This window comes from Lasioglossum baleicum, chromosome 3 (assembly GCF_051020765.1).
Source record: "Lasioglossum baleicum chromosome 3, iyLasBale1, whole genome shotgun sequence".
NCBI classification, from domain to species: Eukaryota; Metazoa; Arthropoda; class Insecta; order Hymenoptera; family Halictidae; genus Lasioglossum; species Lasioglossum baleicum.
The window spans coordinates 15881190-15896076 of record NC_134931.1 but is presented as its reverse complement, the minus strand read 5'-3'; the positions used below and the strand labels follow the sequence as shown (position 1 = coordinate 15896076).

General features: G+C 45.4%; 1 protein-coding gene across 1 annotated transcript in view; it reads right to left on the bottom strand.

The window, feature by feature from the left end:
- The window catches only part of Optix (optix), a 57050-nt gene extending 43194 nt beyond the window's left edge, over positions 1–13856 (bottom strand). Inside the window, exon 1 of the mRNA XM_076447591.1 lies at positions 11255–13856. Within this exon, the coding sequence (XP_076303706.1) occupies positions 11255–11898 (644 nt within the window). The 5' untranslated portion in view covers positions 11899–13856. The remainder of the gene's footprint in view (positions 1–11254) is intronic.
- Between the last annotated feature and the right edge of the window lie 1031 nt (positions 13857–14887).

Here is a 14887-nt window from a genome sequence, read left to right as displayed (position 1 = left end):
TCGTGTGAGCTTCCTTTATGAAGCTTGGCAAAATTGTGGTTTCATCAGAAGCCGGAAAACGCCTTGGACATCCAATCCATCCAATTATCATTCAATTATTCACGTAGGTCATCATGTTTTAGTCGCTGATGTTCATCTTGTTTTAGTCGCTGATGTTTATCTTGTTTCAATCACGTCTCGTTGAGGAAACAACAGCCGATGATGGATCACCAGCGTGGTAATCGCCGTGGTAAAAAGTGAACTTCTAGCTTGAATGCTTTGTTTCGAAGAAAATGTTACGTCGAAAATTGGAGTACACCGAAAACTAGCTAAGGGGTGAAGAAGGCACTCGATCGGCGAGCGTGATAAGTGAAATGGAAGGCAAAAATCGCAGTATTTCAATATTTTTAATTTACGTATTATGTTGCGGCCAAATTACTGCAAGAAGTGACAGTCAGGCTAGTGATGTATCAACCGAAGTTTCCAATGATACAATACTCGATAATATGATTAAATACGATGATAAATAACGATGATAAACTATTTTTTACGCTGACGTTCACCCGTAATTATCGTCCAATTATTCACATAGTTCAACATTTTTTAGTCGCTGTTGTTCATCTTGTTTCGATCACGCCTCGCTGAGGAAACGACAGCCGATGATCGATCACCAGCGTGGTACTCACCGTGTTAAAAAGTGAACTTCTTGTTGTATCTAGTTTCTATAAATTGATCGACAATGAGAAGTGACCAAATTTCCTCGTTGTATAAATAAGAAGTGCGCATATTACGCACTAATATCCCGAAGTCTGTAAGACGTTGCGAAGTTACAATGTCTGGTGTAGAAGGTCTGGACTTCAAATATAATTCCTCAATGAACGATGGAAGGTCGATTGCGTCTCCGTCGACAAAGCTTCGGTTCAAGTAGAGTTAACCTTCGCATAAATGACAATGCATTCGAGCGGCCGGTCACGCAGAGTGCATTCGCGGTTTAATATTAGCCACGCGATTAAACCGTCACGCGACCGAATTATTTATATCCGGGGATCAATAATTTGGGACTATTCTTGTACCGATTGACCGTGTCAGGGATACGCGTGATGGGCCTTAGTCACAGGTCCGCCGAACGAAAATCCAGTCGAATTTCTACGTATGTTACGAGATCTTGGTGATTTTTATCCTCTATAAAGAGCTACCATTAACCGTGCTCATAGAATTGCTTTTCAATTTATTTTCCCATTCACCAACATTATAGGATTCCTTTCTATTCTTCAAGTTCTTCCTTTACTGCCAAGTGCCACGCAGATCGTTGAAAGAGAGATCGAAGATTCGAGATCGACCATGTCATGGATACCAGGATTCCTCTTTCTAGGCTACCCGTACCGCCGAGTACATATCATGACGAAGACTATCAAACCGCCTCGATTCCGAATAGCTTTGTATTTCTCTGAAAACGATCCGACTGCTGTCGAGCATATAGGTGCCGGTCACGGAACGGAGATCGTCGACAAGTAGTTCAGCAGCTCGTTTTGGCGCGAGGACAAAGGGCTCGGGAACGGTAGCAGAAGCGCTAACCGCTGGATAGCAGGTCGAGAACGGAGGGCTGGTCGCGCGTACGGAACCCAAGAAATTGCCGGATGCACATCACCGAACGATTCCGTGTCCGAATCAATATCACCGTACGAATTAGTAGGTTGCGGTCCAATATCTCACCCTAATATCCCGGCCCCTCCTGAGAGAGCCCCCGCGCACACACTGGCCGGCGCGGCGTGTTTCCATCGGCGTTAGCAGCCGCCGCACCATCGGCGAGGGGAACCCCCACGGCGATGGCGTGAAAACAGTCACCAGACGTCGGTCTTTCTCTGCGAAACAAACACCGAGCGTCGCGGAAACAAGTGACAACGCGAGCACGTCAATTACCTCGTTTCTGCGATTTCTTTCCGGGCTGCCGCCGGCCCACGGTGCACCTAATTAAGTGTCAATGTGTCTTCGGTCGGTGACAGGGCTATTACAGCGGAAGGTCTGCAATTGAAGTTCCCGTGCGGTAATTCTTGGATAATCAATGACGAAGGCGATCGGGAGACATGATTATTTTCGAAACCGATTGGCGGATACTCTGTGGAACTTGTCCTCGATTACCAATTTCATTCTTGGTCCGAATTAGAGAATAGACAGTGACAGATGTACTGTCCCGCCGTCATCGCAGGCATTTTCGCTGTTGGCTGATGATGACAGCGACAGCGGGTAGTATCGAGACCGAGTAAAATAGAACGATGACATTACAGAGTTTAGTGATTGCGCTGATGCTGTGAAATTATACTATTCCACTCGACCTCGGTATGACCTCTTCGTCATCGTCTTCGGCGAATGGTGACAACGCGTGTGGTTGTAGGGGTGGGGGGCCAGTACATATGCGAGTCTGTTACAATGTTCCGGAACATTAATGCGGATCTTGGTGCGTTAAACTCAAGTTGGTTGCCAAAGGTTTTCATACGGAGCGAAGAAATTAACAAGAAATCGGCGACGGTAAAAAGGGAGCAAAGGCGTTCTCGAGGGGGCCGGGCAACAACGACGATCGGTGTGAATCTTTAACAAGTCCTGTCAGACGACGTGTTTTCGGGTGCTCCTTATTAATTCGCCGTTTTTCCTTGCGAGCCAGTTTCTCGCGGCCGGCCGGCCGGCCGGTTGGTGCGACGCCGCGAATTTCTTGTGGCTGAACCGTGCAAACCCACGCCACCATCAATCACGTTACATCGTGACAGACTTTGACAAAAAGCTGCCACGCGAATTCCGTGGCCACCCCGAGAGACTGCCGGTAATACCGTAGTTCTTTCTCCATGACTTCCTGAATATCGTACAGAATGTCGAAATACGGAATCATTAGTAACCAGGCAGCACGATCCGGCGGCGATCCACTCTCCTCTTTCTCCTTGACTGCCGGCCAACCGGGTAATCTATCACGAAGGGCTCGTGCGAGCAGGTGTCATGGCGGCCGGGCCGCTAATGATCCTGGACATCCAACGTGGAATTAATCATTGCCTTTGTCTCTCTCCCCCCCTCGGTTTTTGCCGTGTCGTACGCGACGACGCCGCCGCGGCTTTTCGGTCCGGCTCTCTTGCAAATCGCGTGCTCTGGCCGCTTTGGTCATTATCGTCGTTAATTCGCCGACCATAAATGACCGCTGGTTTCGATGGCTGACGACTTCTAAACGATCGCCGCGCGACAGGAACACCGCTACGCCGAGGGATTTGTCACGGAGAACGGTAATTACCTACCTGTGCAAGATTCGTCCGGTATACTGTTCAGATAATTGAAAAACCGTAAGAGGAAGACGAAAACCCCCGCTCGATCCTCTGAAGTTTCCTCTGCGAGAGTTAGTCGGATAATCGAGGGATTAGAAGCTTCGCCCGTAGTCATCGATCAGTAATCCAGGTTCAATTGCATCTCATCGTTAAATGCATCGATTTTTCTCGCGGCCCATCCGATGTCCGAGGCGAGGATCGATCGAGTCGAAGAAACCTGGCAATTTTCCCGCGAGGACGGTCGGACGAGGACGGTTCGAAACCGGAATTCTCTCCGTTTCGTCAGACAGCTGTCGTCTATGCGGAGAAGGGCAGGCCCGAAGAGACACGGGGGACAAGACCAGGCTTTTTCGCGGCGGTAGATTGCGCAACGCCGATGACATTCGCGTCTTCTATATGTATTCCATTCTGGTTTCGGGTCATCAAGATAACGGAGTATGTCTTCGACTAACGCTCGACCGTCGTTGCATTAGCCGAGCTGGCATTCCTGGGATAATGATTGGCGCTGCTACCCCAACTCGATGGAGAAAACTCTTCATACATAAATCCTAGAGAGCCTCTCGTTGCCGCTTATTGAAAATTAATGCGAAATCGTCGCGCGTTTACGCATTCAACAACAGTGGCCCGCAACAGAGCAATCGAGTTTCAAGAATCTCCAGCTAGCACTTCGTTCCTTCGACACTGCTGTAGATGTCGCATTCGCGACGCCTCTTCTGTCAAGCCAGCAGATTTGTCAGCGTAGAATCCTAACGCGTTAATCCTGTTGTAATTGGACACCTTACTGGAATTTTTCGTTATACGTGTATACGCGACATTTTTTTGGAAGAGTTCAGTCCAAGAATCAACTCACGATGTCATCTGGCAACAGGAAAACTACGTGCTTTGGTAATAATGACCAGGAACGCTGGCCTTTTTTTCTTATTTTTTATGAGACTGTTAAAGGTGTACGGCGTGAGTAACAGACATAATGTAGTCTGTAAATAATCCGTGGTTTTTGCCTGGGAAGCATCACACTACCCAAGCAACGCTGGCCTGTTACGATATTCTCTGCTGTTTCATTTAACGAATAGTCAATTGCCTCTATCAATGTTACTCAAAATATCTTCTTTAATTACTTCCGATATTTGCAATATCATTTTGCAAAGATATTTAAACATTTGATAAACATTGGCCCAGCTAGGGTACCACGAGTCAGACTCGGGGTACCAGCGGAAGGGGTTAAGATCGACTAACAAGGTATAACCCAGATATAATATAAAAAATTGTGTAACAACTTACATGAACGTCAAAAAATGACTAGTTAGATGTATAAGGGATAATCATATATAAGGGATGTCGAACGCAACCAATTGTTCGCGATAGGAGACACGTAAGAGGTGTGAAACGTAACGATTTCTTGAGCGAATCATGTCACTCGCGGTGCCGAAGAAAGAAAGAAAATCGTGGATTCGTCTGGTGGAGGAAAAAAAAATGAAAGAAGGAGAAAGAGCTGGCGCCACCCCAGGATTCCGTTAGGAACGAAACCTCGGGGGTGGAGTGAACGAGGTGGAAGCCAGACAGGATCTGCGTGGAACGCAAACAGCGCGGCTCTCTAATACACCGGGGACTTTATCAAAATCTGGTAACTTCAGAAGCGAAGGCAACTGCGAAAGAGGAGAGGTGAAACACGCTCGGGCTAAGCCACCCCCGAAAAGCCGGCGTCGCGGAGGGTTGTTGAAGTCGTTATCCCCTCTTCTCGCGTCCCTACGGAAAGTCTCGCCACTCCGAAGCTATGGTTCCTCGTTTCCTTGGATGTAACGCTCTTGGAAATTTGTATTCGAGTTACAAACGGGTTTTGTGCACAGGAGGCGCCAGTGGCTGGGCGTAAACTTGCGACCCCTGGCACCAACGATATCCTGAAATGTCGCTATTTGATATTTCGACTCCGCGAGAGAGGTAGAGGACATACAATATCTATTAATTCTGATTCTTCGATATAATTATTTTTTATTAAATATTGTAGAGACGAAGACAACGATATGCAATCAAATCTGGCAATTCATAGCTATTCAATTATTCTCAAATTATAGAGCAAGAAGAAACTGTCTCTATGACGCGATTATTTTTTGTACCCGTAATTGGGAATATTCACTGCATCCCTCCAATGGTAACTATCGCAGAATCCTTGTAATTAATACTAGGAACACATTGTTGTTTTAAGAGAACACTTTATGATTCAATTTGTCGTTAACAATCCGAATATCGTGCGTATTATTATCGCTCTCAAGTGATACAGTTTGATTTATTTATTCGTAGTATTTATTTATAGAAGTGTACCAACTAACTACTCAATATTAGTTAAATAAAAGTACGGAAAATATACTCTGTATGTCAGCATAAGTGGTCAGGGGGTGATTCTATACGATGAGCGCACGAATTGGGTAAGATCCATGAATTGAATGAGTACTGTCTTAATTTTCTTTACAATATCTTGGAATTCCTCAATGAATTCTTATTTTTTGTACTATGTAAACAAAGCTCCCACTGTTTAGAACCAATGTCAACGAAAAAATGGATACTTTCATTCAGTTCACTCGAGCATCCTTTGTGCAATTACTCAAGTTTCAAGTCTGTGAATTTCACTGATAAACATTAACATCCTCATTTAATAAAGGTATAGCTAGGACCTAAGAGAAATAAGTAGTCTTCCAGAATAAAGACTGTGCATACAAAAATCTAAGTTCAGACTAGGTTGAGTGCGCGTACACCGAACAGATTTTCCAATCTAATTTCTCAGAACAAAGCCCTAATTACGACAATTTTATTCTTTTTTCCACTTCCGGTTTCCTTATACTTTAACTTATCCCGAATTCGCGATGTTTATTAGTAGACTGCGGATCTTTACGCAAACTAAAATTGTTCTCCACCGATTATGAGAAGCAGAAATTGAGTAAAAGGTAACTTCATCCCTTAATAATTTTGATACATTGAAAACAACATACCAATATGGTTAGATTGTTTTATATTTCACTCAGCCAATTTCTTCATGAATGCATAAAAATCTAGTTATTAGAATTCCATCGTTTGTAGAAACCTCAGGACGGAAAATTTAACCCTCCTCAAGCCTCACACGATCGTGTAAAATGAACATGGCGACACCCACGATACTATCCTCTACTTCCAAGTCTACCAATGTAAGCGTTCGTGTTTCGAGCCTTTGGCTGCCGGAAAGATTGGATCTAGGCGTAATAAAGATAAATCAGTGTTAACTGAAAACGTGTCGCTCCTCGCGCTTTGTCGCAGAAATTATGCGACCGTGATGTTGGTCGCGGTCGCCGAGCGAACTTTACGACCCGCAAGTACCCGCAACGTAGCGCGTTGCGGGATGTGACCGATTGCGCTCGTGTAGCAGAGTACCAGCAGGCAAAACGTACGTGTCCCAGGCTCGTCCTCGTAATATACGCGGATAGCCGCTGTATAGACTATAGACAGACATGGACGTAATCGTTGCGATAGCGCGAAGCGACCGCCCCGACCGACACACACGCGGGTTGCAAGAGCGCACGCGGACAAGCGGGAGAACAAGCGAGCGAGCGAGCAAAGCGGGCGAGCACCGACTCTCGGCGGCAGCGTGTATAGGTGTGCGTGTGTGTATGTGAGTGGGGTACGTACGAGTACGGAGATTGCTCCGGGGCTTTCGGGGTTGAGCATATTGAATAACTCGCTCACTGGACCGCGAAAATATACCGCGAGGCTGCCAGTATGCGGATCGACGTTCCTGAAAGGACCTTGCAGGATCCTCGGGGCGGGCACTGTATCCTGTCTACGTGTCTACCTAGCCCACCCCAAGAGAAATGACGACGACTACGCGATGGAAGGAGGCTCGTCCGCGTATTACCTCTACGCCGGGGGTTGAAAATACATCGCGAAGGGAATCTCGTTGCGGCGTAGACACAACAAAGGGGATGATTTCTTCCTTTTTTCTGCATTGCTTCAAACGAGAGCTTTCCGATCTTTCCAATGATCCTCATCGCTGACCTTCAGGGACCAGTTTCGTTGAAGTGCACAGTCGACTGTACATCTTCCGATAATCTATTAATTTTTTAACCGATTTCACGTATTGTTCAATTGTACTTTGATTATGTATGTTTTTGATTCCGAGGACATTTCTGCTCGAAGATGCATTCAACAAATGATTTACGGCTGTTAAAACAGAAACGATTGAAGAACGACAAGTAATCGTCAATGAATTAACCTTGATGATTGAATGCGACAATATGGACGACACTTAAACCGTAGACGTTGCAGAGGTAAATGGTATCGATACCGCACGAACACCGGTGCTCAATACGCAAATCGATATTTTCGAGAAAATGGAATAAAGCTTTCTGTTCATGTCGAAGCTGACTGTACGTAAGGGGGCGAAGGTTGAGGAGGATTCGTCCGGGGATTCGCAGGATTACATGCAGGAAAATGGCTCGAGGCCAGAAACGAAATGTCGTTACGCCGGGTAACGATAGGTAAGGCACGGCCATTGTTGGATAACCTGACTAGAATACACAGCGCTTGTATCGGCGGAAATGTAAAGAGAATTGGTCATTCAGGGTATCTCGAATATCTTTGCGAATCCATGACGAATCGGGGACCTCTTCCTGTCTTCGTGCTCCTCCTGCCGTCTCTAATGCGTCATTGTTCACCCTCCCCCGCCACCGCCAAGATGCTGAAGATCGCTGATAACGCCGAAAATAATTTACAGAATAACGCAATTAAGAACTTTATCCAATTAGCACGCTGAATGCGAGCTCCACATAAATGTTCGAGGAGGTGTTTGTGTAAATTATCTTTCAGTAAATTAATAATTTAACAGTAGATTTACGGAACCCGTCATTTTGACGGATGCAAAGTTTTTTAAATTATAGAGATTGTCAAGATGCTTCCGACGGCTTCCGTGTGGAATCATTCAACTTTATTTCTTTGCAAGTATATTATGATAGAAATTATTAAAAATCTTAAGACCAAAAAGGTCGTATTATTATTATTATTATTATTATTATATCTTCATTTCGTTCCCGTTGTTCAAAATCCTACGATCGGATTATCGTCCGGCGGCGAGTCGATTCCGGGCAATAATCCATCTATTTACGTTTCGTGTACGAGTCGTTGGTGAGGCACAAAAACTATCGCGTTTCGGTAGTTTTTGCTTCATCAACGATCTCAGCTGTTCGAGTTCGGCGACAACCGGCAAGGTAATCGACCTAATTTGTAAACCTTGCGCGTCAAATGTTCGTTGAACTCGCTGTTATTGTCGCGTGGGCCATCGTATCATTTCTTCCCTATGTCAAATCCGTTGCCTATTTCCTTGGAAATTTCATTGGAATCTAACAAACGTTGGTGCGATCCATTTCTCTCTCAATTTCAAAATCCCACTCCTTATTCCCTCCGAAACCGATGACCCACCAGAGTATAAAGAAGGCTGCACTAAGCATTCTCACCGCTCGTTTGTTCCATTTCTGATTCGAAGTAACACTCTTAGCATCAGCTCTCGTTTTACTTACATCGTGTCATTATTCACGCGCTTTGGTCTTTCATCAAGCTCTTGATTGTTAGAGTCTCGATCGACTGATCACCTCATCCTTGTTTCAATTTTGCGTCTTCGCGGGCGTCACGATTACACACCAACTATTCTCCGCCTTCTGTATATGCATTCTCTATTTTTGTCGTACACCTTGTATATTTTCCGCTTTATTATATACTCATCTTGTCTCTCATTCGATAGATAGATATTAAAGATAGATATTATCTCCTTTCAAGAGTACCAAAAATCTTTATCTTACTGTTAAAAAATGGTTTCTGCGAAAAGACTGCATGAATCGCAATATTAAAATATTAATCTTTACGTTACAAAAATTTCTCGCGTCTTCCAACGCGAGCAGACGACCCGGTGACTGCGAGGATGGACATCACAAGTTCGAAACGTGTAATCTTTTTCCCGTTGCGCAGCCTCATCAAGATCAATTAAACCAGTACAGTCGGACGATCCTCAACCGTTAACGATATATCAATTACAGCATAGACGTCGTAGGTAATAACTATTAATGACTCCATTCAGAGCACAATAATTACCGTTGTCCACGCGCGCAACAAACAATCCGACTCGGGCAGATTTCAAACGGAAAAAATGGAAATATATCCGCAAATAAATCAATTATCTTGAAGCAGATAATCAAATTTCTGGCATACCGAAGAATAAGTTCCGAGCTTTTCAATGTATCCCTTCGAACCGACAGTCCCCCGTTTTTCGCGTCATCCAACCACCCCATTTCAATTTCCATTATGAAACTTAAAATAGTCTGTGTATGAAACGCCAATACCCGGGCAGCCAGTTAAGAGACAATATTATTATGATTATTTGATGACGGAACGTGAACACAAATAACCGTCGGCATTTTAAAACACTGCAATGAAATAGGTTTTATAACGCTTGGCGAGCCTCTTTTCACCGTTCGGAGAACACGGAACTGGGATTTCACGGATTTTCGTGCATTATGGATAAACGAGGATAAACAGTACCCTGGGCGGTGCATTAATAGCATTCTACCGTCTGAAGGATTTCACCTTATTCGAACAACTGCACTACGGAATACACTGGATGTCCTTGCACGGTGAATCGCACGTAAAATCGTGTGTTCTAGCCGCGATGGAATAGGATATTTGTTCGGAGACGCGTTGGTTTTCCCCAGGACTTGTAAATCAAAAGAAATCTGGGCAAAGCGTTTAAGTGCCCGGGAAGATATATGCCTACCGCTGGAACTGCGGGGAAACCCCAGTTCGAGTTTCTTGGCAGTAAGGGAAATAATACCCGTCGCTGCCGGCCAGCGACAAATACTCTAACAATACCGCCACCAGGCACTACCTGAGATGGAGAAGCTCGGAACGGAATCGACAGGTGGTGTACTGAGTTTTTCTATCATCAGGAACGATGACCAGTCATGACTAACCGAAAGCGGAGAGGATTATCATACAGCTTTCTTTTATTTCCGCGTTGAAAAAAAAAGCTTCAAGGGTTACAACACTTTTACTTTGCAACTCGTTATCTTTTTCTGCTCGCGGATATTGCACGGCAAAATGTCTTTCTCTCCTTTCTATCTCGGCGTTCCGTCGTGCCGAAGACTTTTGCTTTTTACTCGGTCGTGTACGAAAGAAAATTTCCGATTAAAATTGTAACATAAATGTGCGTAGATGTAGAAAGGCACAGGGCATTTATTGGCAGACGCATAAGGTCGTTCAATATCCCGGCTGGGATAGAGACGACGCGAAATTGACTGGGACTCCGTTTAGACTCAATTCAGAACTCCTATGCAGACATATCACGGGCCGAGAGCAGAGGAAAGCATCGACGAAATACAATTTGAAAGACGTAATTCGAAAATCGTTGTTCGCCCGACGGCAGCGACCCTCCGTCGGACGTCAAAATGAAATTACGCGACCCTCCGCGCGGGGACCTTGGGGTAGGCACAAAGGCTCGTTTGCAAAGGACACAGCACAACAATTTGACTAAAGGGACCTAAACCACTAATCGTTTCGCGATTAACTTCCATTAAATGCTACTTAATGACCGCAAAACTTTTTTTGTCTTGCAAGTGTAAATTACTTGGAAAAAAGATACCGTGGAAAATGTCGCGAAGAAACGCTTGAATCCTTCGCCAGCTTCGATCGTTTGACTCTTCGTTACAGTGTCAGCTTTTAAACATTTATGGCCATAATTACTTTAAACACTAAGCTAGCAATTTAATCCTTGGAACAGAGTTTCGTTACTATTTTAATGCAATCGATATTATTCAACGACTACAACATGCTATTCTATGGGGTGTCTAAAGAAGTCCTGGTCTATCTTTGGAGAACTGATACGATCGGGGACTCTTTTTAGCAGTTGTACTCCATCTCGTCCAGAACATTATCGTAACGTTACAGTACAAGCTTAGCTGCAGACGTACCTGTTTTTCGCAGCAGCAGCGCGGTCCCGTTGCCTCCTGTTCTTGAACCAATTCCCCACCTGAGTCGGCGTGAGGCCGGTGGCGGCGGCTAGCTCCCTCTTCTTCCCGGGGTTGGGATAAGGATCCTGCAAGTACCACTCTCTCAGCAAAGATCTGGTCCTCTCCTTGAAGCAATGAGTTTTCTGCTCGCCATCCCAGATGGTCCTGGGCAACGGAAATTTCTTCCGAACTCGGTACTTGTCGACTGGGCCGAGCGGTCTGCCGCGGAGTTTCTCAGCTTCCTGATAATGGGCCTCCAGCCACATCGCCTGTAGTTTCCCGTGCGAGTCCTTGGTGAACTTGTGCCTCTCCAAAATGGCGTACAGCTCCCTGTAATGTCCCGAGTGGAAGGCGACGATGGCTCTAGCCCTGAGCACCGCCTCGCTCTGATTCAGCTCCTGGATATTCGGATGCGCGACCGGTAGGCTCCAAAGGAACCTGGCCAGTCTCTCGATGTCACCGCTTTCCTCCAGGGTTTCGCAGACGGTAGCAACTTGGCCGACGGTGAACGATAACGTCGGCAACGCGAAAACGGGTGCAGGCACGATAGGACCGTTTGCAGTGGGTGCGGTGGCACCGGTCCCTGCTGGCGCTACAGCTGACATTTCTCCTCTCTCGACTTTAGAACCGCAGCGATCACAAATCACTCGGCTATTTCGTACTCACTAGATTCCAAGGGTTCGGCTGTCTCCGAACGCACCAGTGTCGGATCGCCGGACTCAAAAAACTCTCCCACTCGATTTGTGCTTGCTTTTTGGAGTTTTCATGATGCGCCTGCCATCGGACCCATTTTCTATTCACCTCGTTTCATCCGATCACTGGACTACCATATATGGAACCTCACTTCATGCTATGTCACTGAAAGTACCTACGTATTTTCGTTCGAACGGATTCACTGAATGGGGAACGCCGCAAGTCTCGTGATGCGCGAACAACTCAGAACCGACCCGGTGAAATGTCTTTGTTTGACGTCCCGATTACGACTGACAAACGACTCGACAGCATCCTCTACCACTTCCGTTTGTCTGGGTGTTCTAGATGGCACTGGACGATCTTAAATAACTATCGCAGGGCGACGTGTCGCGATCGGCTGGGGGATGCTGACCGGTTGCCTGCGTGTCCCGGACTGGAATATCTCACCCCGATGTAACTGTCAACCGACTCTCGACGTAGGTAACGTTCGCCAGGTACATATCCTCGGGATCACCGGCGAAAAGCGCGCTGACGTTTCTCCTCCTCAGCCGTGGGGATATCACGCGAGGCCGCTGTTGCCTGGATCGTATCGGATAGCAAACTGGTTTCGTTTACAAGCCGGCATCTCGGCACCGGCCCTACCCAGCATGATACGTTTGTACGCGCCCGTTGCAATCGGGTAGTCTCGCCGGCTCTCGCGATCTACCTCTACCTCCCCCTTTGTTGCTCTTTCTCTCTTGCACCCTCGTCCTTTCCCCTACCATTGGCATCGGTAGGACGGCCGATCGGTTGGTTGGAGAGGGACAACGATAAACGAGCTCGGGGGGGCCAATGTAGAGGCCACGCCTACCAGCCAGACCGGGATTGGCCGGATCCCATCCACGTCGCTATGGTAACCTTTCTTCGTCCTTCCGTACACCGCTGCCCGTATGCACATTTGTGTCGGTTTAATTATCCCTACCACGTGCTAGCTAGCGATCGCACCCCACCTCCGTGCATTTCCCCCCCACCATACCGTTTACCTTTCGTCCTTCACCCCTCCGACAGTTCTCCACCCAGGACTCTCGCTACTCCCGCCACGTCCATCTCTCACGCCCCCTCTCTCGTGCGAACAGAGAGAGAGAGAACGATCGATGCGTTCAGGTGAATGTGGAACGAAGAGTGTAGGGGATAGTGGGGTGCTGGCAAGGACGGGGCGAGCGGCATGATCCTCACGTTCAACTGCTGCCGTTCCCTACCTTCTGTTGCTCCTGCTGCCGTGATCTCTCGACGAACTGCTTTCGACGAGACTCGCTGCCTCCGCTCTCGCTGATACACCGGGGCCGTAAGGTCCGCAGAGCTCGCTCGCTGGCTGGCTTTTCGGCTCCGTTTGCTACCACGCAATGCCATTTTCGCGATCGCTCCCTTTCCGCGATGTATCGCTCTGATGGATTTACTCGTCGTATCGTTTTCCGGAGATTTGCCGCTGGCTATTTCGCTTTATTCTCGGTTCGTTTGGTATCTTAGCTAGCTCTATGTAGATTACGGAATTTTTCAGGGTGCTCGATTCCGGAATAGTATGCTGTACTTACGCGGCACAATGGACTCCTCGAAACTTGCTAGTTATTCCATACGGTAAAGATGATTGCTTAGGTAGTCAATGTTATTTTACTGTTTCGAATGCGCGTGTTCACGCTCTGGATAACGCTTTTGTGTCTGTTACGTCTCGGTTACCTTGCTTGGAAAGGATATTTAGTGACCGCTAGTATGTATCTACAGTGATAAAACTGCTCATATCCCTGTGCTGCAAACGAGAACAATTGACCATTAATACTTCAATAATTATAAATATAATATTTTCCATCTTTTATGTAACAACTTTAATTAATATGAGTATCATGTGTCGGTACTAATACGTATAAATTTTCATTTTAAATATTTACGTCTCAAATTGGTTCGGACTGGACGCATCCCCTGTTTGATATTATACTTCTCATATAAAAACTAATGCAACATTTATCAGTGATTATAAAGAATCAAATTACCGAAATTTATAATGTCTATCATATTACATTAGATGGTTACTATACATTAATCTTTTTCGTATAATAACAAGTCATACTTATATGATGAAGATTGCAAAAAGATTCTACCAAATAGGAATGTCATTCATCTCTTTTAGATGTGCAATAAATGTAAATTTTCTTCTCTGACTAAGAAACTATTCAGGATAAAAAAGTTCTGATTATTTTGTTACTGCGAAGAGAATAATACCACAAGGGATTAATATACTTAATATTAATTTCTAGGCAGACTATTTTGAAATATGTAAGTTCATTCTCTGCCCTCTGTGACGAGTACAGCTCTAATGGATAATCAAGATAAAAATAAAATCCTCTCTAGATCCAGCACAGGGTATGAAAGTTTTAAGGAAACTGATTTTCAATGAGCGATCGAGTCGCGAGCGAAATTACGTTATGAATATTTAGGGATGTGATTGAATCGAGAGCGGATCGCGAGCCAATAAAAAGTGTGTATGGGTCATAGTGTTCCATCTCTCATTAGTAAACAGCGGATCTTTATGCAAAATAAAATGTTTCTACAACATTTGCGTGGACATATATGAAGCTAAATAAAGATTTATTTCTTGTGTAAATATATAATTGTAACTGATTGAAAGTAACGTCTCCGCATTTTTGACATTTCTTAAATTTTGTTACTGTTTTAAGTTCCGCCTATTGATTATTGTCGTAAATGCATAAAATCCGCTGGCTGCTCATTAGGGATGGAAAATCTGATACAATTTATTTACCCTATTGATCGTATGAATCTCCATGTTCAGTATATTTTAACACCATTTCCAAACCAACAGCAATCATTCTGTTATAGTTCGATGCATTGGCACAATTTTTTTATCAGTAT